This window comes from Panthera leo, chromosome B1, assembly GCF_018350215.1.
Source record: "Panthera leo isolate Ple1 chromosome B1, P.leo_Ple1_pat1.1, whole genome shotgun sequence".
Classification (NCBI taxonomy): Eukaryota; Metazoa; Chordata; class Mammalia; order Carnivora; family Felidae; genus Panthera; species Panthera leo.
In genome coordinates, this window is record NC_056682.1 from 96,654,881 (window position 1) to 96,680,569 (window position 25,689).

A 25,689-nucleotide genomic window follows, 5' to 3' on the forward strand; every position below is an offset into this window, starting at 1 on the left:
TTAAAAAAAATTAAATAAAAGAGGGATGCCTGGGTGGCTCAGTCAGTTGAGCATCTGACTCGATTTTGGCTCAGGTCATCATGATCTCACAGTTTGTGAGTTTGAGCCCCATTGCTTGACTCTGCACTGACAGTGTGGAGCCTGCTTGGGATTTTTTTTTTTCTCTCTCTCTCTCTCTCTCTCAAAAGAAATAATTAAACTTAAAAAAAAAGATAAAGTATGTATTATTCCAAAGTTTCTGGGAGTAAATAAATTAAATATTAGAAAATAAAATTAAATATTAGATATATATATGAAATTTTTACTATTTTTTTAGACCAAATAACTACTTCATCTTATACATAGGTTTAAGAGTAGGTTGCATTTAAGCACACGAAAGGAAACTTTACAGTGCTTAACAAAGGAATATTGGAAGACGTACGGCTTTAAGTAATCAAACCCTTTAAAAATAATAATAAATTTATAAGCAATAAAAAGCTACCTTGGAACCCATATAATAACTACAGTTACAGAGGAAAAAACTGTCCTGTAACTTGTTTCCTCAGTGAACAAAATTTTACTCTATTAACACTAAACTCCAGGGGCGCCTGGGTGGCTCAGTCGGTTAAGCGGCCGACTTCGGCTCAGGTCATGATCTCGCAGTCCGTGAGTTCTAGCCCCGCGTCGGGCTGTGTGCTGACAGCTCAGAGCCTGGAGCCTGCTTCAGATTCTGTGTCTCCCTCTCTCTGACTCTCCCCTGTTCATGCTGTCTCTGTCTCAAAAATAAATAAACGTTAAAAAAAAAAAACACAAAACACTAAACTCTGGAAGAGTTACGAAGAGCTTCTCTCTCAAGCAGCACAATCTATGTGTGTTATATTTTGTGCCATATTCATCTGTATGAATTATGTGTCAGTACTTCACTCCATCTTATGGCTAAATAATATTCCATTGTATAGGTACATTTTCTTTATCCACTCAACAGCTGATGAACACTTGGGTTGTTCCCACTTTTTGGCTATTACAAATAACGCTATTGTGAATAATCATGTACAAGTTTTTGTGTGCACATATCATTCAATTCTCTGGTGTATACAACTAAGTAAAAATGCTGGGTCACATGGTAACTCTGTGTGTTTTGAGGTATTTTGTTTTTGAAAAATCAACAGAAACATGTTTTGTTAACCAATCTATAACTTACTGTCTCGGGATGTAGAATTAAAAACCAAGAATCCATCTCTCACTTTGAAGAAGTTTGCTTTAATATAGCAATTAATATAGCTTTGGGGTCTATTTTTCTAAATCACTTACGCCTCTGCCTTTATCGCTTGAAATTGAAAACAGTTCACTTCTAAAAGTTCTCTAAATAATGATCATTTTTTCTTGACAATAAAAGTACTGTTTGGATTTAAAAGGTTATCTAATTAGAATTTTTTTGCACTCACTAAAGATTACAACAAAAACTGTCTATACCTTGGTACGTGTACTGTGTCCAGACAAAAAAAGTTAAATTACAAATAGGAAATATTGTATTTGTTTTCTTGAATTTAAATATGTTTGTACTCTGGGAATATAAAGCTTACCTTAACTCCTGCACTTCCATTAGGCATCTTCTGCAGCTCATAAGGAAGCCTGATCCTTTCAGTTTGCACAATGGGATCATCAAATGATCGCCCATGAAGCTTTTTGAAGCCATGAATTGTATTTCTTACATTCGTGACTATCTGTTGACAGTAAACACTTTTCTTTATCAATTACTTAATGAATGCAAAATGAACACTATGCTATACTTTTAAACCACCAATTCTACACATTTAAGTTTAGAATTACACACAATCATTCATTTATCTGCCTTCCAGCTACTAGTAAAATTATACAGTAAGAATGTATGCACCTTAGGGGTGCCTGGATGGCTCAGGTGGTTGAGCATCAGATTCTCTTGATTTTGGCTCAGGTCACAATCCCAGGGTTCTGCAATTGAGCCCTGCATTGGGCTCCTTAAGACTGTCTCTCCCTCTGCCCCTCTTCCCCGCTCATGCTCTCTCTCTCAAAAATAAAATAAAATTTTTAAAGAATGTATGCATCTTAACTATTGCCCCTCAAATTATCCTATCCTAGGAATGTAGACTCAAAATTAATGTTTTCAAAAAAGAAAGAACAAAAGTGTAAAGGTTTTCAAATAATACAGTGAAAATCAATCTACAACTCATCTCTATGGTTTCCCTCAACACTTTTGCTTTAAGTGAATTAGTACTTTTTATTTCCTTCCACTTTCATTACTGTGTTTTTATTGAAACTGTCTTCCTTATTGCACCATTTTTCTTTTCTTCTCTGTGAAATTTCTCATTGTTGAGAACTGCTCCAAGGCTAGTAAATTTAAACTTCTTTTATGGAGCATGATGCTAAATTAAAGTGTCTTAATTTGTAAATGGCTTATATTTTAGGAAAGTAATTTTTTCTTAACTAGAACATGTAGTGCAAACTATAGAATATCACTGAGATCCAGTTGTTGTCCTCTTAGTTAAAGCCAAATAGATCTTGCTCTTCAATTACGAGATAAATGCTACGGGGATGCTCAATTACCACATTGGTCTCTTTACAGGAATAACTTTAGTTTGCTTTCTGCGGAGACTCTGATATCAATCATACACTTAGAAGATCAAACAGAATATGAAATGTAAACTTCAGTGAAGAAGTCATTTTGAAACAAACTCAACATTTGTTTACATACAGTATGAAAGTGGAAAAGAAGATAAACAGTTTCATATATAGGCCAATTAGAAGACAACCTTGACAAAATCTTAAGCAGAAATTCCTAGATAAAGGAGTTAATTACTCCTACAAAGTCATGAGGGAAAAAAGTCCCATTAAACAAAGTTATTTTATGAGGAAAAAACCCAGGTACACATTAAAATGTAAGAAGTAATTGTTAAGGGCTTTTGGTTTAGGGAAATAAAGTCCAAGGAAAATGAACCTGTAATAAGGAATATTAAAAGTAAATGTTCCACTTACAAACACTTCAGAAGCCTAGAAATATGAATACTTAAACTGATTCCATGTAAAGTAGCTACATTGGGTTACTCTGGAAATTAGTTCTTCCATCTTTCCTACCTTCTTTTTGCAGTAAGACATCATTTACTTATTGAAGTGTATATACTAGATAGGATACCACCTCATAGAAAAGTGACCATACAGGGAAAAAGTGGTGTCACAGGGTAGCAACATCCTAACTTCACAACTCTAAAAAGACTTTTTTTTCTTTTTAATAAAATTTAAGAAATATTTTGCAACCCCCAAAGCAAAATATATCTATTAAAATACAAAGACATCAAGGTCTGTCCAATTTCCCTTCCTCTTTTTTCACTCTTAACTACATAAAGTGGAAGCTTAATTACCAAGATTCCATTAATTCTTCCTGTAAGTCAAAACATCTACATTAACAATTTACCTGGCTCTTAGCTGCATTTCCAATGGCTCGAGTTCTCGATCCCAAAGATATACAGGCCCTAAATGGGAGAAAAACACAAAGTTTATTTTCAGTGTAGGTTTACATTAATATGCCATTATTCTGCTTCTCCTTATGAAAAAATGAATTAAATGGATTAACATAATCATGTATATTCTAAAAATAGATTAATGAACATCAGAATTTTGCATATTTTTGTTTCATAAGTAATGGAACAGTGGTCAGAATAAAGGTTAGAATTTTCAGAATAAATGCTAATACCTGGAGATGCTATGTTGGCCCCCAAAATTATTTTTCAAATTCTACTGGTTATGACCTACTAAAAAAATTAACTGAGTTCAATAAGGCCAGGTTGAATGAATCTAAATCCAGGCTCTATAATCTTGTAGAAATTACCTAACCATTATTTGTCGCCGTTTCCCATCTGGAAGATAATGATGATAATAATACCTACTCACAGGGTTGTGTGAGGATTAAATGAATATAGACAATGCTTTGAACACTATCACTGCTATTTTTTAATTACTGTATTTAGATATAATTCTAAGGCAAATGTAGAGCAATATTTTCATCAAAATATCATTTCATGTTAAAATTCAAGAAAGTGTTTCTATGATTTTAGTTGTAATTACAGGTAATTATTCACTCAACCAATAAATATTTACAAGCATTGTGGGCATACTAGCTACCATCACTGCCGCTGGAGAATTTATAGTTTACTGAAAAAAATCAACATATAGAACTGTGATACACTAACAAAAAAGAATAATTACTTCTATATGATTAGGCTTAGGAAAAGCAAGTAAAAGAGGTGATTTGTGAATTAAGATTTGAAAGACAAAACATTTTAATAGCCATCTGTCTTGTTCAAAAGGACATTTCTGGTATGTAAGTATACATCTATTCTCAATATGATAACCAGAGTGATCCACTTAAAGACTAAGGTCATGAAATTCCCCTGCTGAAAATCCTCCAATGGTGTCTTGTCTCACAAAGCAAAAGCTTAAGTGTCCCCAACAGCCAATAAAGTCCTTTCTGGTCTGGTCCTTGGCTGCTCTACCCTGTAGCTTCAGTCTAGGTACACTGGTCTCCTTGTTATTTCTAGAATAGGGCAAGCACACTTCTTCCTCAGGTCCTTTGTACATGCTGTCCTCTATTTCTGGAACACTTCTAAATACACCCATATGGCTTGCACTCACTCTCACTTTTTTCAGGTCTCTGCTCAAACATCAGCTTATAATTAACATCTTTCCTATCTTCTATAAATAACATTTTCTGCTCCTCCCAAACATATACATCTCCTCTGTTTACCAATTTTATTTTCCTGCAAAATGTATCACCATCTGATACGATTTATTTACTGACTATATTGCCACATGATAGGGCATGAACTCCATGAGGGCAGATAATGCGTGCCCCATTCCCTTGATCTCCACTATCCAATATGGCAGCCATTAGCTATATGTGTGGCTAGTAAAGTTTAACCAAAATAAAAAATTCAGTTCCTCAACATTATTCACATTTCAAGTGCTCAACAGCGAACTTTCAAGGGCTTACCAGGCATAAGTGGCCAGTGGGTATACAGAGAACAGAATACACACAGAACAAAAAAGATATACAGTAGAATACAAAGTTCTACTGTATAGTACTGGCTTTGATCATTATCTGGCAATATACTAAAGACACTTATTGAATGAATAGAAAGATGGCTCCTAAGGGTAATGCATATTTAGAGACTAGGGGGAATACAACTTGGCAGTTTCATTTGACATTGTGATAGATACTTTCAGGATTAGATTACACAGGGCCTCAAATGACAGATTATAAATTTGAAATTTATTTCAGTAGGTAAAGGGAATTCATTAAAGTCTTCTGAACAATGAAAAGAACATTTCTTACCCATATGTAAGACAAAAAAAAAAAAAAAAAAAAGGAAAAAATCCCAGAACAGTGTTGTTGTTTTTTTAAACATTTATTTTTGAGACAGAGAGTATAAGCAGCAGAGGGGCAGAAACACAAGGAGACACAGAATCCAAAGCAGGCTCCAGGCTATGAGCTGTCAGAACAGAGCCCAACATGGGGCTCAAACCCACGAACTGTGAGATCATGACCTGAGCTGAAGTCAGATGCTTAACCGACTGAGCCAGCCAGGCGCCCCCAGTACAGTGTTTAAGGGTTGAACAATACACTGTTATATTGGGGACTACTGCATTTTAAAGGAGGGTAGTTAAGTTCATTTAGTTAATTTAACAGATTCTGGTTGAGTAATTATGCCTGGCACTCTTGTTAGAGGGGGAAAAATCGTGATTTTGGCTCTTGGAACTTACAAGTGCTATAGAGTCACAAATGAAAGTAAACTAGGTGCTACAACAGAAGGTATACATACTGCTATAAGAGTACATAACAGGGGTGCCTGTCTGGCTCAGTTGGTTAAACCTCCAGCTCTTAGTTTAGGCTCAGGTCATGATCTCGAGGTTTGTGAGTTTGAGCTCTGCATCAGGCTCTGTGCTAACAGTGCAGAGCCTGCTTGGGATTCTCCCTCTCCCTCTCCCCCTCCCTCTGCTAGCACTGTCTCTGTCTCTCTCAAAATAAATGAACAAACTTAAAAAACAAAAAAACAGTAGGTAACAGAATTGACCTAGAGAAGGAGGATCAGGAAAGGCTTACCCAAGGAAATGATGAGATTTGGAGGAAGAGTAAATGATAAGGGGGTGGAAGTAAAGGAGATTTGGCAGAGATCATTTTGGCCACAGTGTGACCTGATGGGACAAAGGCTAGAAGTTACCAGTAATCTTTATTCAGGGTGATGGCAGTTGAGACAGGGGGAGAAGGAATTAAGAGATACTTAGGAGGTAAAACTCAAAGGACTTGGTGACAGACTGTATCCTCACTGTCCAATATGGTAGCCACTAGTCACATGTGATGTGACTGGTATGATTTGAAATGTACTTATTTTAGGTGCGAAAACATACTCTGGACTTTGAAGATTTAGTATTTAAAAAGGAATATAGGGGCACCTGGCTGGCTCAGTCGGTTAAGCGTCCGACTTCGGCTCAGGTCATGATCTCACAGTTCATGGGTTCTAGCTCCGTGTTGGGCTCTGTGCTGACAGCTCAGAGCCTGGAGCCTGTTTCAAGTTCTGTGTCTCCCTCTCTCTCTGCCCCTCCCCTGTTCACGCTCTGTCTCTGTCTCAAAAATAAACAAACATTAAAAAAAAAAATTTAAAAAAATAAAAATATAAAATATCTCATTGATTTTAAAATACGGAAATAAGATTCTGGATATATAGAATTAAATCAAATATATTAAAATTAATTTCACCTGTTATCTTTTTAATGTAACTACTAGAACATTTATGCATGTGGCTAACATTTTTACTGAACAGTGCCGAAACAGGTAAGAGCTCTGAAGAGGCAAGTATCAAGACTAATGTCTAAGTTTCTCATTTGCATATGAGGGTAGAGAGTGGTGCCATTTTAAAAAAAAAATTTTTTTTTAATGTTATTTTTGAGAGAGAGAGAGAGAATGCGAGCAAGGAAGGGGCAGAAAGAGAGGGAGACACAGAATCCAAAACAGGCTCCAGCCTCTGAGCCGTCAGCACAGAACCTGACACGGGGCTTGAACTCACAAACTGCGAGATCATGACCTGAGCCAAAGTTGTGGATGCCCAACTGACTCAGCCACCCAGGTGCCCCCAGAGGGTGCCATTTAATGAGCCAGAAAACACTGTGAGAAGAACAGGTTTGAGGATGGACCATCACAAGTGCTAATTTGGATATGCTGAGATTGAGGTACATTTGAGACATCCAAGCAAATCATCTTCCAAATAATTCAGTTCAACATAGTCCCCAACAGAAGAGATTTTGCATACCCAATATGGTTATCTATGTGGATGGTTGGCATTCCATCCTTCAGTTCATCAGAGAAAATATGGATTTGCCATCTCTTAGACTACTTTATTATAATCTGTCTTTCTCTCAATTCCATTATTAGGACACACTTATGAACATTTAAAATTTTTCAATACTAGGCTACCATCACTTGAGTGTACCAAAAATCTTATTCAGTTGATTTTTAAGAACTTACCTTCTGTTAGAACGCTAGTATCAAATAACATTGATTCAACTATAATTTACTAAGTGCTGGATTCTTTGAACTATGCTGCACACATACCACTTCACAGAAAAACTGAACAGTGAGTTTCCATTATTATTCTCTGAAGTTAAAAAACAACTTTAAAGTTGAAACAATTTAATGTTATAGCTTGAAAATACCCAGTTACCATATGCAGAAAACCTTCCTCACATAGCTAAAAGGCTTCAAATTCCTTCAATTTCTTTCAAAAAGATTTTTGAATGCAATCATTAAACAAATAGTTGCTAAATATTTTCAGAAAAATAAAAATACCTAGTATCTCTCAAAACTTTTACCTGACTTTACTAACACCAAGGGAAATAAACACATTATACCACACTTCAGCCTACATAAGTGTTTTTATAAAGTAGTTTCAATAGTTTAATATTCAATAGTTTACCCAAATGTATACCACAATAATTTATTTATATTATACTTTCTATGGTTTATTTCAACTCTTTAGAAATTCCATTTTATACCTAAAAACAAACAAAAAAATACAGGGTTTACGATGCCCCTTAAATCTTTATTTTTTTTAATTTATTTTTTTAATGTTTGTTTATTTTTGAGACAGAGAGAAACAGAGCATGAACGGGGGAGGGTCAGAGAGAGGGAGACACAGAATCTGAAGCAGGCTCCAGGCTCCGGAGCTGTCAGCACAGAGCCTGACGCAGGGCTTGAACTCACGGACTGCGAGATCACGACCTGAGCCGAAGTCGGACGCTTAACCGACTGAGCCACCCAGGCACTGTGCCCCTTAAATCTTTAATTTCCAATGTGATATTGCCACCCTAGCGGTAGTCCCAGATTCTCAGAGAATGCCAAAAATTCTAAACAAACAATGTCTAAATGTCCTATGTCACTAAATGTCCTATGTCACTTTTAACAAAGGAGGGGTATAAAAACCAAATGACAGGTGTTACTTTAAGAAAGCTGTATTTGTATCTTCCCTTAAAACTAAAGATTAACTTTCTTTCTCTTTTATAAAGTCTATTTTTAGAAGGCCAAAACCAATCAGGTTGGAGAAAACACATACTGTCAACAGACTATGAGACTTCTCATTCTCACCTAAGAGGTCCATTCTCTTTAAATTTGTTTACTTCTTTGTCAATCTCCACTAAGAATTCAAAGCCTCTTGATTTTACCACTTTGATTTAAAAAATAGCCCTATTTTAAAAATTTTCAGCTTTCCCTTGCCAATTTCCCTAAGATCACAATTATTATCAAGCACATGCTAAGAAAACAATGGCTGAATTAATGATGATATGAGAGGGCAATCAACTGGTTTAAATCAGGGGCTCCTGAGATGGCAGTAGCACCCTTCCCCCATCCCCCCAACTCCTCACTCCCAGACAACCAAAAATGCATCTTTAGATATTGTCAGATGTACCCTAAGAGGCAAAATCTCTAACTGAGAACCACTGCTTTATAGCATCATTTTCCAAATACTGTTCTGTGGAATATAATTCCTTGGAGGTTCAAATAAATTGAGGAAAACATTCTTTCCTTGGAATGTTTCAATGCCTATAAACAAATTAACAGATCTGAGAAGTTTTGCTGTAAAGAAAACATCTGGTTATTATTTCCCAAGGTTAACTATCTGGAAAAAAAAAACTGCCCTAGAAGGAAGTGGGGGAGGAATGTTCTCAAAAGAACTTATGGTTGCCATTTGCTTTCTAGCTTGCTACTTAGAAAAATAAGACTCCTAGGCATATATGATTTAGTAATAACAAAAACTTTCCAGTCTTTCAATATGGTCAACGGATAAAAATTTTTTAACATATAAAAAATAAAAATTTAATTCCAAATGCTTTTAGTGTATGTACCTAGTTCATAAATAAATTGGTTCACAACTTGAAACTATTAACAGAAATCACATGAACACTTACAGTTGACTCTTGAACAATGAGGGAGTTAGGGGTGCTGAATCACTGCACAGTTGAAAATCCATGTATAATTTTTGACTCCCCACTTAACTACTAATAACCTACTGCCTTAGTGGTAACAATTGATTAACACATATTGTGTGTTATATGGTTATATGTATTAAACACTGTATTCTTACATTAAGCTAGAGAAAAAGAAATATTAAGAAAATTATAGGAAAGAAAAAATATATTCATGGTAGTGTACTGTATTTGTCAAAAAAAGTCCACATTAAGTGGGGACGTGCACAGTTCAAACCCATATTGTTCACGGGTCAACTATACATAGGAAGACATATTTAAAAAGCTAATTAGTCATATTAAATAAGATATATTTAACTGAAAAGCTGATTATCTTAAAATTCAACAGGTCAAATTCTAAACAGCAATGCACAATAATTTTAAAGTTCTTTCAATTACGAATGCCTAGACAAGGGATTTGCAAATTATCATTTGCCACCTGTTTTTGTAAACAAAGCTTTATCAGAACACAGCTATGCTGATTAATCTGTACTGTAGTGACCACATACATACTAAAAACTACCAATAGCATGTTAAACACCTTAAACTCACAATAGATAATATGTAATTTGTACTTATCATTCCTTGCCTTCTAGAAACTTTTCAGAATTTCTCACCCACAAATTCAAGGCAATAACTAGAGACTCATTTTATCATTGAAAATATTCATAGTAAAAAATTTTACAGTCCTAGCTTTGGCCATGCTAATGTATGAGCCATCTGCCTTTCCACTTCTCTCAGCACAATTAAAAACAAAAAAGGCAAAGGTATTCATTGAATTTTTGTTTTTGTCAACAGCAAAATAACAATTTGAAATGTCCACTAATGTAGTGCATCAATGGAATGCTGTACAGCCATTTAAATAAATTAGGTAAATTAGGTCAGAATAGCTAAAATCAACAACACAAGAAACAACAGGTGTTGGAGAGGATGTGGAGAAAGGGGACCCCTCTTGCATTGTTGGTGGGAATGCAAACTGGTGCAGCCACTCTGAAAAACAGTATGGAGGTTCTTCAAAAAGTTAAAAATAGAACTTCCCTATGACCCAGCAATTGCACTAGCAGGTATTTACCCAAAGGAGCTAGAGAGTATTATGTTAAGCAAGTCAGTCAGAGAAAGACAAATACCGTTATGATTTCACTCATATGTGGAATTTAAGGAACAAAACAAATGAGCATAAGAGAAAAAAAAGAGGCAAACCAAGAAACAGATTCTTAACTACAAAGAAGAAACCGATGGGTTACCAGAGGGGAGGTGGGTGGGGGGATGGATTAAATAGATGATGGGGATTAAGAGTTGTGATGAGCACTGGGTGTTGCATGGAAGTGCTGAATCACTGAATTGTACACCTGAAACTAATACTACACTGTACATTAACTGGAAATTTAATAAGAACTTTCTTATAAAAATTTTTTTAAATGAGGTAAATTAGACCCAAATGCACAAGTTTGAGATGTCCACACTATATCCTGAAAAAAATATTGCAAAATATAATGTAATTCTACTTTTGCTAAAAAACAAATAGAAAAACATCCCAGTTATGTATGCATAATCATACATTTGTAATAAACCTAGAAACATACACACTGAAGTTTACTAGGTGGTTGGGAAAAGACAAAGGAAATTTACTTTCTGGTTTGCATTTAAAATATTTTTAATCAAAGTTAACATAAGCTCATAGTAAAACATACAAAGCCAATTCATATGGTACAAAGAGTATTTAAATAAAATGTAAAAGCCTCCCCTCCCTCCCAATCCCCAACAACTGCTATCATCATAAAAAGTCCTCCTACCCAACTATCTACCATTAACCTCTGGAGTTTGGCATTTCCTACGTATAAAACTGTTTATTTTTAATACCCCAAAGTAAATGATTTCTACGTGTGTACATTGAAAAAGACGTCTCAATGTAACATATAAATAACATATTGCTACATTTTCAGATTATTCATACACTGATAAAGGGAAATAGGGAAAAAGGAAGACAGAAAACCAGAAAACAAGATACGAACTCTGATCATATAGAATTTATATAAACTACACTTAACAAAAATCTCTTGAAATAGTTTCACTTTTCCTTACTGTAAAATAGGTTCATAAAAATTCAAAACATTACAGTCTATGTATTAAAAGCACATCTTCCTTAATTCTACTCACAAGAAATATGCATTGTTTGTAGTCTATTGTCTTCCGTACTGCTTTCCCCCATACGCTTGTACTAACATATTTTGTGTTGTGTAATTTTATGAATTTTTTAAACGAAATAAGATTTTTTACATGTTCTTAAAATAACTTAAAAGCATATTAAAGCATTTTAAAACAGTATTTCTTAGAAACTAGCCAAAAATTGATGAATTTATTGATATTAGAGCAAAGATGCTTCTCAGCCAAATAATGTGCTCGTTATTCCTCATTATGTTAATATGGATATACAATCCTTATGCCAATGGATAATGGAGGACACTGAGGTTCTGGGGTCAAAGAGGCCTGAAACTGAATCCATTCCATTGCTTACAAGTTCTTGGCAAAACATTTAAGTTTGCTTTAGGCTTCTTATGAAGGAGGGGAAAAAAAAAAAAAAAAAAGCTAGTATTACCAAACACAGAGAATTGATGTAGCATGCATAACAATGGAAGCCCAATGCTTGGCACATAGCAATCGCTATTATCAACAAAGGCAGAGTGTTTTAGCTGATTACGTGCTTTAATCTAATAGTGAATGAGGATTCTTGGCTGCAGTTTTCTTTTCCCCTGTAAGAAACTAATCACTTTGATATAATTAAGCCTGGGATAGAAATTCCAATCCCCACATCTATATGCTTAATTGAATAATACAAACTTATCTAAAAATGTGCATACTCAGTAATCCTACTTCTAAGAATATGAAGGAATTAAAGGTTAAAAAATTTAGTTCCAAAATAGCTACTGCAGTATGGCTTATTAAAAAATGTCCTCAATGTCCAAAAAGGGATGGATTAAAGAAATGATTATACAAACACTGAAACTAATGGTATAGAAATATGTTTTACATAGAAAGAGGTTACCCAACAGGCTATAAAGTATAATCTATCCTTGAAACACAGAGAAAATACTCTAAGTTTTATTTCTGGATGGAGGAATTACAATTCTTACTTTCGTCTTTTAATGTGCCTGTACTTCTTTTGTTTTATTTTTTAATTTTTTTTAATGTTTATTTATTTTTGAGAGACAGACAGAGTGAGAGCAGGGCAGGGGCAGAGAGAGGAGACACAGAAAACAAAGCAGGCTCCAGGCTCTGAGCTGTCAGCACAGAGCCCAATGTGGGGCTCAAACCCATGGACTGTGAAATCATGACCTAAGCAGAAGTCGAAAGCTTAACCGACTGAGCCACCCAGGCGCCCCATAATGTGCCTGTATTTCTACAATGAACATGTACTATTATGTGTACTTGTTTTAAATAAGAAAATGTTCTGAAATTAATTTTTTCCTCTAACTTATGCATGTTAATTTCCTTCTCCCTCTTCAGTTTATGCACAAGAGGAGAAGAGCAGCGAGTACAAGCATTCCACCTTTACAGAAGGGGAATCTGAAGAACAGGTTAAATTACTTGTTCTCGGTCCCTTAATTGTAGGCCAAAACTTAATTATCTTTTCCATTAAACCATCCTTCTTGGTTTATACACGGGAGCTTCCCATGTATACATACATAATCAAGTCTGTTAATGAAACGAATGTAAAAAAGTATAAATGCCAAAACCAAATAACTTAAATGGAACACTTCCTTCTTCTTTCTGCAAGAAATTCTTTCCTTTCCTCTTTCTGGAAATACCTATGTCTCACTACCTTGGTGTCAGCAACTGGAATATAGAAAAAAAAGTTTTTGAAGAGCTAGTTTATATGTAACATTAAATACTGTAGCGTTTCAGAAAAGTTACAGGTTATCTAATAGCTATGCTTTTTGCAAGATAAGTATTCAATAAATAAAGGTCCAGGTATCTGGAAAAGCTATGTTTTCACTCAATAATTTAAGCTCCACAGTAAATACAGTGTAAAAACAAACTACAGTGACGTATTAGTTCAGCAACAAAAGATCCTGAATAACAGTACACAGCCATGAAAAAGGACAGAGTTGCTGATGCAAGCTAAGAATACAAAACTTCCACCTGACCGATTTTCTCATTTGGATTTGGTTCATTCTAGATATTAGTAGTGGCTCTTACACACAGATCAGAAATATCATATTAAACCTCAGCCACACAGAATTAGCCAATGTGCTTAAGAATAGTAGTAAAGAGACTTCTAGAACATGAAAATGAGCACCCTAATTTTTAAAGAACACTCTGTTAAGTCTGGCCAGGTTCTTTAGAGGGTCATGGACTCACTACTAAGACATCTGAACTCGGAAATACAGTACGTCTTACAGTTCCAGTTTCTGATCTTTTAGGATAAGGCTTTAAGGATTAGGGGAATGTTCATCCTACCCGTCACTTTTTTTCCACGGGCTAAGTCCCTGAAGCCAGAGACTGTCCCCATTAAACCTCTACTCTGCTGAAAGAGGACAGTGGAATTTACTGGTTCTTTTCTGGCAGCCTGTATCTGTTGTGGTGCTAAACAAGATCTGGCAGACATGAAGTCATAAATGAGTTCACAATTACTGCCTCAGCCTCTCATTGTGCATAAAGGTTGGAAAAAGATGTAAAATAAAGCAAGCATTGTAACAGTACTATGCTCATATTTGAGAATTTAAACATGCAAATTTTACATGGATGTACATGCACAGAACATAATAAATGTATCTAGAATAAGATGGTATAAAACCCTTTGGAATATTCTTGAAAGAAACCAAAGCACATACTGCTTCAAGTAAGCTACTCTTCAACATCTCCTTGACATTTTTTAATTATTCATAAAAGTATAGTAATTTTATCATTTTAAAGGGTTAGTTTAACACTGATCTTAAGATTAGTCTTATATTTACATAAATATTACATTTTGGAGAGTCTAATTAATGTTTACTTTTCCACACAAAGATATGAACAGTTGGTTTGTTCATAAAACTACGGGTAACAGGAGCCAACAATAAAAGGCTAGTTTTTCATATTCCTGTCTTAATTATTCTTTGTCTAATTATCCTTTGCCAACAAACTTCGCAGAAGAGAGAAACAATGGAACATGTGGAAACATGTTTCCGTGACATAATGCCACTCCTAAGTCTTTCATCAACTGTTCATAAAAGAATCACTCCACAGTCATGTTTATACAGGACAGCCTCCTGATCCTTCTACGATTCATTCTGCACAAATACGCTTTTGATAGGTTCTAGCTGCACCGCTTTCCATTAACAGACTAACATTACCAACACAGGAGGCCAACAACTCCCATCCCTCACTCCCTCGCTATTAATGCATCATTAACAATACGCCACTGGAAATCGGCTCGATTACCCCGAATTTTCAAGGGCATTGGGGGAAAACGCCGCACACCTTAACAACTTCTCATAAATAAATAAATAAATGCCAGATGACGCTGCAACTCATCTTTCTGATGTGTGCAGTCTAAGTTTTTATTTCTTACTTTTCTGAAAGCTGTCACGCAGAAAGACACGGGGAAAGCAGAAAGGGCAGAATGAACGAAGAATTCTTTACTCAGCTAATGGGAATTGCCCGCCCGCGGCCGATAATCTCAGGCAAACCCCACTAAAGGTAACCAGACATCTTTTCAGAAATTCGTTCAGGATATCGAGATGGTTCCGCACCAACCCCCCAAAACTAAGCAGGCCTGGGGAACAGAGGCGGGGAAGGGGTAATGGGGGCGTGTGTGGTTACAGAATGGTGATTCGAGAACTATGCGAGTTAAGACCCTTGTCCTTGAAGGAAAAGCAGGTTTGCAGTCCGACTCCCACCTGGGCCCGCCAACCTGCGGTCTCTAGAGATTGCAGTTGATGGGCTGCACCTGTCATCACAAGGTTCGGCGCTCATCAGAAGAAACCAGCAGGCAGGACCACGTCGTAGGGTCTGGAGTAAACGTTTGTTAGGGTTGGGGTTATGATCAAGCCAAGACACTTACGGAGTACACCTGTCGCTGTACTCATTGGCGATGGTCTCGATGCCGCCACTCCTTGCTACAGCGATGTAGCAGTTGAGAAAGCCGAGGTCAATGCCAACCACAGACATCCCGCCTCCTAATCGTCGGGGTGCTTGTGCTGAAGCCTCTTGTGCGGGAACAGCGTCCTCTTCTGAGCTCTTGCTCCAGGAATTGGGACTCCTAAGAGAAGCAAAGGAAAAACAACCCGAAGTCGCTACGCATTAAATCTAGGACAGTGCGTCGGGGAGCAGCGGCGGAGATGAAGGCCTCCCTGGCCGCTGCCTCCGCCGCCTCGATCTCTCTCCACTGCGGTTCGGCCGCCTCCAACCGGCAGTTACATACGTCTGCGCCTGCGCGCTCGGCAGCCAGGGAGGTGCGCGAGTCTCCTCTCCGCGCCCGAGGCTGCTCCCCGCCTAGACTTCGGCCCCTTCCGTCAGTACTCGGGCAACGGCTGCCCGAGGAGCTGCGGGTTCGAGAAAGATCTGGAAAATGGAGGCGGCTGAGGCAGCCCGGGGTGGGAGGGAGAAGGCGGAGCGGGTAGGATCGGGGAGGATCAGGGAGGAGAGGAGGGGAAGCGAAGGCAGTTTGCTCGCCATCGCGCGGCAGCTGGGAGCACTGCGGCTGGGCTAGGTAAGAGGCAGTCTCCCGGCCCCGCGCTTTGCCGGTGTGTTTTGAAGCACCCCTTTTGGGTTGTTTTGGCAACTAGGGGCACGCCTAATTACAGTGGCTGGATAATGCCCAGGCTTGCCCGAAGTCGGTAGCGCAGGCCGGAAGGCGCTGATCTGGCGCCGCCTCCTCTCTCTTTCCCACAGAAGGGCTACCCACAGCCAGAGCACCCACCCGTCGGCCTCGCCGCCCCGTGGGGCCCATGTGTCTCCAGCCCACTGCGCTCGCAGTCTGGCCTTCGCGAGGTCCTGCCGCGCGCCGCGCCTGGCTCTGTGAGGTGGCGCCCATTGTGCCGCACGGCGGCCGCCTTGTCTCACCTGCCTCCAGGGGCGCTGCCGCTCACGGGGCGGGGGAGAAAGGAGTCCTTTTCATTTCACTAGCTGCAGTTCCTTGGGTGAAAGCAGCTGAACAAATTTTAGGGTTTTATTTTTGCTTACCAGGGCCTGCAATGCCAAAGAACAAACTTAGGCCAAGAAACAAGAGCGCACTGACAACTTTCCCTTCACGTAACTTCTTTACACCATCATAAAGATGCGGTCTCCTCCACTAACCCTCACCTGGGAAAACCAGTATTACAGGAAAGTGACCTTACGGCTGTGTGTCACTATGACACCAGGCAAACTTGTGCCTTCCCTCCATACGCTGCCCTTTGGTCCGCAGAAAAAGAGCCTAGTGTGGTCCAGCTGCTTGCCTTCATTTGATCTGCATCTTTTGTCTATCTGAAAATTAATCAAGTTATAGTTTACACTTACGGAGTTTTACTGTCCTGTTCCTTCTTGTTCAGTTCTTTGTGGGTTTCCTGTTCCTTCTTGTTCAGTTCCTCGTGGGTTCCCTGTTCCTTTTCACCCAATTCTTTGTATGTTTCTTGTTTCCTATTTGTTTCCTTCTTGAAATAGGATTTTTTACCAGATATTTTAATACTCTTCTTGTTCCTACTTGTTCTCTTTTTTAAAAAACTTACACTTTTTACTACTATCAATGCTGCGACTGCAGCAGCAGCAACTGTGAATATAGCTCCAGCTGCTGTTGCTAAGAGGAACATGAAGTCCATTTTCAACGGTAATACTAAGGAAACTGGAATGTATGGTACTGTTTTGAAACCAGTCTTTTTATATTAAGGAGTCACATCTTTCTCCCATTTCACAAGCACACAGGAGAATGTGTAGCTCCCAGTTGACGGCGTCCTCGGTCCTCTTCTACGCTGCCAAACTGGGTGGAACGGCCTCCCAGTAGGCAGTGTGGGAGCAGAGTAGGGATTCGGTACTGCCGCCCCCAAAAGAATTCTGGGCCCCCAGCTGTACCGGGCGTCTCATGGCTTCTACCTTTCCTCCTCTGTTGCTTTTTCTGCCATCATCCTTTTGAGCCTACCACCGTCTAGATTTATTCCAGATTTATCCTGAAACTCCCATAGGACCATTTATCTATGCTGTCTGTAAAACTTGAGGATGTGGGAATGATTTTTCTATTTCTATTAAAGAACATTTAAAATACTAAAAAGAAACAGTTGAGGTCAGGAGCAAGGGGTTATCATCGCACTCTTTACTATTACTAGGAGGAAATCATAGTACCTAGTGGCTAAAAGCATGACAAGCTTTGGGGTCACATAGACTTGGATTGTAGTCCCAGGCTCACCTAATTTATAGTGGTAGGACCTTGCCAAATGACTTAACACTCAAGGTTCAAAATCTGTTAAAGACAAATACACCTACTATGTTGTTTTTTTATTATTAAATAATGTAAGCATAACAATAGTGCTTAGTTGGCACCAAAAAGGCCAAAAAATGGAAGTTATGCCTAGCCATTGCTAGAATATAGGAATATTGACTTATTTACATTGATCCATATATACAGCAGCCTTGCTGTACTCTCATAAATCTAGTATTTGTAAAGTTTCTTGGACTCTGTGTATAGAATCATGTGGCCTAGGACATAACTAATCTTTTTTTCATTTTTAATCCTTTACCTGTTTTTTTCTTAATTATGTTGCCTAAAGTCTCTAATATGATGTTGAATATGAGCAGTAGTGATAAGCATATTTATCTTGTGCCTAACAAATACTTCCGTGTTTTTGATGTAAGTTAAAATTATCCTCTTTTCCTGTTTGCTAAGAGTTTTTCTCCTAAGTGGACATTGAAACTTAACAAAGGTTATTTATCTATTGGTATGATCTTTTTCTTTTCCCTTAATCTGTTAATGTGAATATTAATAGATTTTTCTAATATCCTTGTGTTCCTGGTATAAACCAGCTACGTTATGATATTCTGATTATTTTTAGATCTATTGGATTTGGCTTGTGCTTATTTTATTTAGAATGTTTGCATTTTAAATAAATTTCCTTTCTTTATTCATCTTGTTGATATCAGGATTATACTAGCCTCATAGAATTTGAGACATTTCCTCTCTTTATTCTTTTGCAAAGGTTTAGTAAAATATGCCTGTAAACCATTTTGACCTTGAGCTTATGAGGCTTATGACTACTGGTTAAATTTCTTTAGTAGTTATAGTCTATGTTTTCTATTATTTCTTGAATTAATATTGATTTGTGTTTTTACAGAAAATTTACCGTGCCATCTAAGTTTTCACATTTGCTGTCATTGTTGATTACTCACTTATGAGTTTTGCAAATCTCTTCTGCAGTTATATGTCCATTTTTTTTTTCATTTTTTTTAATGTTTATTTTTGAGAGAGAGAGAAAGAGAGAGTGAACAGGGTAGGGGCAGAGAGAGAGGGAGACATAGAATCTGAAGCAGGCTCCAGGCTCTGAGCTGTCAGCATATAGTCCAAGGCAGGGCTCAAACTTGGAAGCAGCGAGATCATGACCTAAGTGGAAATTGGGCCCTCAACCGACTGAGCCACCCAGGCATCCCTCCATTTTCTCATTCTTAATATTGTTTATTTGAATCTTTTTTTTTTTTTCTTGGTTCCTATCACTGGTGCTTTGTTACAATGTCTTTGTTTTCTACTTCATCTGCTGTTTATTATTTCCTTCTATATTTTTATGTTTACTTTGTTCTTTTTCTGATCTCCTGAGTTTAACACCTAGCTCATTAATTTTCAGTCTTTCTTATTTTTTAATACGTGTATTTGCAGTCATAAATTTCCTTCCAGATACCATTTTAGTTGAATCTCTACCTGAATTTTCAAACAACTGAGATAGAAGAACAGGCAATGGATATAAAAATATCAGCATGAATACTGGTAAAACATTACAGAAATGTATGCATCTATAGGCTTGTGATTATTGCACCCCAGAATTAAGCAGATTTATCTAGAAGGAGATAGACTGCCCCTCTAAAAATCCAAGGAGGAATAGACCAGAATGTGCGTAGGCTCTCAAGAAAAGTGAGAACAAGGCCAAATTACTCCCCAATTCATCAAGTTAAGTCACTTTTCCCATGAAAAGCTCTTTTGTAGCCAGTGCTCATTTAGGTTTACCAATATATTTACCAATTTGTTTACTTTGTTGTTTGTTGTATCCCACTCTTTTCTGGGTTCAGTTTTTCAGTAATTCTTTAAATAAAGGTCTCTGATTGAACTTATGTTTTTGTTCTTCTCAAAAATCTTTTGTTAACCTAATTTTTGAATAATAATTTAGCTGTGTATAGAATTCTTGACAGTTACCTTCCCTTATTTTTTTGGCATCCATTATTATTGAAGAGACTAAATATTGTTTTTAATTTTTTTCTAACGTGTATTTATTTTTTGAGACAGAGAGAGACAGAGCATGAATGGGGAAGGGTCAGAGAGAGTGGGAGACACAGGATCTGAAACAGGCTCCAGGCCCTGAGCCGTCAGCACAGAGCCCGACGCGGGGCTCGAATTCACGGACTGTGAGTTCATGACCTGAGCCAAAGTCGGCCGCTTAACCGACTGAGCCACCCAGGTGCCCCTAAATATTGTTCTTTTGAAAATCATGAGTTTGTCTTTTTTTTTTTTCCTTTGATATTTGGCAGCTTAATTACGATGTGTCTAGGTATGGATTTCTAAAAGTTTATTCAGAGATTTTTGTTAACCTGAGGATGAATGGATTTTTTAGGTTCTGGAGAACTCTCAGACATTATCCCTTTGATAATTGCTTCTCACCCCTTCTTTTCAGTTTCTTTTGGATCTCCTATTAGAATGTGTAGGGTCTCTCTATTCTAACCTCTATGACTCCTACTAGCCTTTCTTTGTCATCTATTTTTAATTTCGAGCACTCTACCATTTTTAGACGTTAATTTTCAAACTTGTCCTTTCATACGGTACTGTTTTCATCATTTCTCTCCCTTCAAAAAATCTATTAATCACTTTAAACATTCTAATTTTATAGTCTCTTTTAGAATATTTTATCACATTTTTAGTTCTTGGGTGCTAATTCTTTTATGTGCCAACTCTGCCACATAGTGCTTTCTTGTTTCCTCAGTATGAATTATATTTTGACCATAAATTCACCTTCACTGAGGCTACTTTTTCTGTGGGAATTTTTGTGTACCCTGGGTCATAGAAGTATCCTAGAAAGCTTTTGTATTTTTTTTGTCAGAACCCTGAGGAGTCTCACTAGTGTCAGAACAGTTCTAATTTTTCAGTTTGGAGTTCATATATCATACAGATAGTGTTTATGTATATAATACAGTTGACCCTTGAACAACATGGATTTGAACTGCACAGATCCGCTATATGTGGATTTTTTGGTTAACTACAGAATCATACTGTAAATTTATTTTCCCTTAAGATTTTCTCAGTAAGATTTTTTTCTCCAGCTTTATTGTCAGAATACAGCATATAATACATATAACATGAAAAATATGTGTTTATCAACTATGTATCAGTGAAGATTCCAGTCAATAATAGGCTATTAGTTAAGTTTTTGGGAAATCAAAAATTATACATGGATTTTCAACTATGCAGAGGATTGGCACCACTAGCTTCCACATTCATTAAAAGGTCAACTGTACTTTGTGCTGGCACAAACCTGGGTGTTTTGATTTCTCATAGATGACTTTTTTCCTACTCACTGCTTTGAAATGGTTGTCAATCCTCTTGTCTACTATATCTGGGGTCTATTTTCTTAATCTCTCTCACTTATATATGGAATTTCAGAAACAAAACAGATGAACATAAGGGAAGAAAAAGAGGCAAACCATAAAAGAGACTCTTTACTAGAGAGCACAAACTGAGGGTTGCTGGCAGGGAGGGGGCTAGGGTAAGGGTTAAATGGGTGATGGTTATTAAGGAGGGCACTTATGATTGGGCACTGGGTGTTATACATAGAGGATGAATGAATCACTGAATTCTACTCCTGAAATTAATATTACACTGTTAACTAGAATTTAAATAAAAATTGAAACAAATAAAAAACATATGGAAATAGTCATATGCTTAACGCTTTCAAAAAAAAGAAAAAAAACCCTACTCCTTCCAATCTTTCAGTACACATGATGAGTTCAGTTTCAGTCCCCTTACTTTACTAGGGCCCAAGCTCATAATTCCTATCTACATGTGGGTGTCAAAACTACCCTTAGGTCTGTACATGTTTCTGAATCCTGTGAGAGGCTATGCAGTGTTAGCTCTCAGCAATGTTCCTAGCCATATCTTTGTTGCTGACATATAGTATTTCCCTTTTTATTAAAAAAAAAATTTCTTTTGGATAGATTTTATCCAATATGTTCATGTTTGTGAGGGAAGGTATCTGTGTAAATTCAATTTGCCATATTGCTAGATATTTAGCTCTTATACTTGCAATAAATATTTAATCCAGAATTTCTTTTATTAAAAAAATTTTTAATGTTTATTTTTGAGATAGACTGAGACAGAGTGTGAGCAGGGGAGGGGCAGAAAGAGAGGGAGACAGAATCTGAAGCAGGCACCAGGCTCTGAGCTGTCAGCACAGAGTCTGACATGGGGCTTGAACTCACAAAATGTGAGATCATGACCTGAGAGCTGAAGTCAGATGCTCAACCGACTGAGCCACCCACGTACCCCTTTGATCCAGAATTTCTACTTCAACTGGATTATTGCAATAATTTGCTTCCTGTTCTTTTTTACATTGTCTTTCTCCTATTAATAGTAACAAGCTATCTTCCTAAAGTATTGCTTTGACTTTGTTATTTACTTCTTCAAAAAATTAGTGATGGTTCTCCACTGTGTAAATTCTTCACTCTGGCATTGAAAGCCTTTCACAGTTTGACCAATTTATTTTTCCAACCCTATTTCCTATCACTTTTCTACATCTATTGTTTTATCTCAGCCAGCTTGACCACTTACTATTGTTCAAGTATGACAAGTTTCTCCAAGCTTTTGTGCCACTGTCTTTCTCTGGAATATAGCTCAAATTTTACATGCTTTATTAAAATCTTCAAGGGGGGCCTGGGTAGCTCAGTTAAGTGACCAACTTCGGCTCAGGTCATGATCTCATGGTTCATAAGTTCAAGCCCCATGTCAGGCTCTGTACTGACAGCTCAGAGACTGGAGCTGCTTTGGATTCTCTTTCTCCCTGTCTCTCTGCCCCTTCCCTGCTCGCACTATGTCTCTTTCTCTCAAAAATAAATAAACATTAAAAAAAATTTTTTTCAATAAAAATTAAAAAAAAATCTTCAATATTGTTTAAGATCCAGTGTAAGGTATCATGAGGCCTCCAAGACTGCCTCAAGTTAACTTTGTTTCCTTCCTTTTCTAGCACTTTGTACCTTTCTTTCTTACGACCTTTTTTACATTCTGTCCTCCACCAGTTGTTTTGTCCATTTTACTAGATTATAACTTCTAGATTATGACCTTTACAAGATTATGAGGGTATGGAATGTATTTGTTTTTGTATACTTTAAAACTAGTCAAGGCCTTGAACTAGAGAGTGCACAATAGTTATAAAATAGGTAGGAAATTCACTCTAACAATAAATGCTATAGTAGAGATTTGCATTAGAAGTCTAGAAGCTTCTGTGTTTGAAGGGCTAAAAATGGGACACTTGTCTGAAGGCAGGAAACAGGAAGATCTTCACAGAGGCCACTTTAGAATTGTGCTTTAAAAAATGAGTAACTCTCAAGGTGGATAATGCAAAGGAAATAATGGGCAGAGGGGGAAAAAAGTACAAAAAAGGTAAATGACACTGAAAAATAAAGTGCAGTGGCAGAGAGGCATCAACAGCATGCCATATTTGGGGAATCAGAGGTTACTGTTAAGCCTACAATGCCTAGGACAGATATGATGTACAGCTGAAGTCTAGAGCTAGATCACAAAGGATACTCTATGCCACACTAAGAATAAGAAGTCTTTCGTTTACCCTGTAGGCCAGGTGTTTACCTTTTCAAGAATGAAGACAGTTTTTTTTAAGTTTATTTATTTTGCGAGACACAGAGAAACTGGGGGGCGGGGAGGGCAGGGAAGGGTAGAGAGACAGAATCCCAAGCAGGCTCTGAGCTGTAAACGCAGAGCCTGATGTGGAGCTCGATCTCAAGAACCATGAGATCATGACCTGAGTAGAAATCAACTGACTGAGCCACCAGGCACCCCAAAGACATATTTTTAATGTACAAAAAATTATGCCTCCCAAAGTAACTTTTTTTTTTTTTAGCATTTATTAGAATAGTATGTTCATGTACCATGAGTTCTAGGATACTTCAACATATACTTGTATTTTGCTAATCCCTAAAGCTTGTACATATATGAACAAAAAAACTGCTACATATACATAAAATCTGACTTTAAAATTCAATTTTCAATTTCAATTGGAATATGGACTCCTAAATTACTTGCAAAAACTGCCCCCCAACCTCACCCAATCCTGATGACCCACAAGTCAGGAAGTACTACTATAAGATATTTAGAAACACTGAAATAGATGGAGACTGACATGATCAGATTCAGAGTTTAAAAAATACTTTGGTGGCAGTGTTAAGAATGGATTAGAGCAAGGTGAGACTGGATACACAATGGTCACTTAAAAGACTGTGGTAGACTACTAGTTATTTTTAAAAAACTATTATTTTGTTTTGTACACATGGCTGCTCAACTGCAGACTATTATTTCTCATCTTCTTTGTAACTAAAGCCATGTGACTGAAGTCACCAGTGTGTATATATGTAACATGAGCAGCTTCCACCTTACTTGGTTAAAATCCCTTCCACCTGCCCTGATTTAATTTTCCCTTTTCCTGTAAATGGAAACACAGATTACCCAGAGACCCAACTTTGACTATGCAAATGAGTACAAAGCTCTAGGACAGAGGTTCTTTACCTGCAGGGGTGGGGGGGCGGTCCCCGTGTTCCCAAGGGATCCACAGACAGAATTAAGGGGGGGGGGCAGTGTTTTAAATTAACCTTTAACTAAAAGTTAACATTTGTTTCAATCATGAATATAGGCACAAATCACTGAAGTATTAATAGTACGTGATTTTTCCCAGCAATAGAAATCAGATATTTGCATACATTATAACTGTTGGATATATAATTTCAAACATTTATGGGCATCAATACTATGAAATTATGGTAATTATTAGACCACTGTACCTTGTTATGTGTTAAAAAGAAGCACCTATTTCTATATCACAAATTTGTACTTTTATATATTTTAATAACCATATTTCAAATACTGTTTCCTTTGTAATTCTGTGTATTGTATTTTATTCATTTAACACTATTACAAGGGATCCACAGGCTTTAGATTGCCAAAGGTATCCACAGCATAAAATGGTTAAGAATCTCTGTTCTAAGATATCAGAGCAAAAAGTCTGAAGGAAGGTGGGTCTCTGAAGGAGTTCATAGACCAGATACCCTGATAGCTTACACTGCTCCCCTCCAAACTATTAAGAGAAACACTTGTCTTGCTTAAACCACTATATTTTTGAGTCTCTTTGTTACAGAATCTTTGCCTTTACCCTCACTAAGCTTATTAAAATATCTTGCATTAGTGACAATAAGTCCTCAAGGAAATGACAGTCAAAATGGAAAGAAAATAAAAATGTACAATTTTTAGTAAGTAGATTTCATAAGAGCAAGTGATCTATTTCGTGTTTGAACTGAAGTAGAAGGTGGTAACCAGGTTTCTAGTGTGGGAGACTGAGTAGAATTGGTATGTACTGTTAAGATAGGGCTTATGGAAAGAGAAGTCAGTGTGATTTGAAGCAGTGAGTTAGGTTTTAGAAATGTTGGATTAGAGAAATCAGTGGTACAGAGAGAAAGGGGTACAACAGACAGAATTGCATCTGGAAACTCCAAAGAGGAATCTGGGTCAGGCTAAAGGGAAAATCTTGACTGTAACTGGCATACAAATGGTATTTGAAACTAAAGACACAGAAGAAATGAACTAGGAAACCCATATAAAGTAAGAAAAGAGCTTTGGACTGGCCCCTGGAGAATACTAACATTTAAGATATGGTGGAAGAAAAGGAGCCCCTTTGAATTTACATTTAAGTCAATCAGCTAAAGAGGAACAAAGGTATTACTTCTTATTTACATAGCACAACT

The 25,689-nt window shown here is 37.2% G+C and overlaps 1 protein-coding gene across 2 annotated transcripts in view; it reads right to left on the reverse strand.

The window, feature by feature from the left end:
• The window catches only part of HSPA4L (heat shock protein family A (Hsp70) member 4 like), a 50,848-nt gene extending 33,825 nt beyond the window's left edge, over window positions 1-17,023 (reverse strand). Inside the window, exons 1-4 of one of the 2 annotated variants that reach the window (XM_042935541.1) lie at window positions 17,005-17,023; window positions 15,569-15,766; window positions 3,428-3,485; window positions 1,563-1,703 (exon numbers count right to left, since the gene is read on the reverse strand). In XM_042935541.1, the coding sequence (XP_042791475.1) occupies window positions 1,563-1,703; window positions 3,428-3,485; window positions 15,569-15,675 (306 nt within the window). In that variant the 5' untranslated portion in view covers window positions 15,676-15,766; window positions 17,005-17,023. Of the gene's footprint in view, window positions 1-1,562; window positions 1,704-3,427; window positions 3,486-15,568; window positions 15,767-16,426; window positions 16,505-17,004 lie in introns of those variants that run through there. The other variant, XM_042935542.1, reaches the window with a different exon arrangement.
• Between the last annotated feature and the right edge of the window lie 8,666 nt (window positions 17,024-25,689).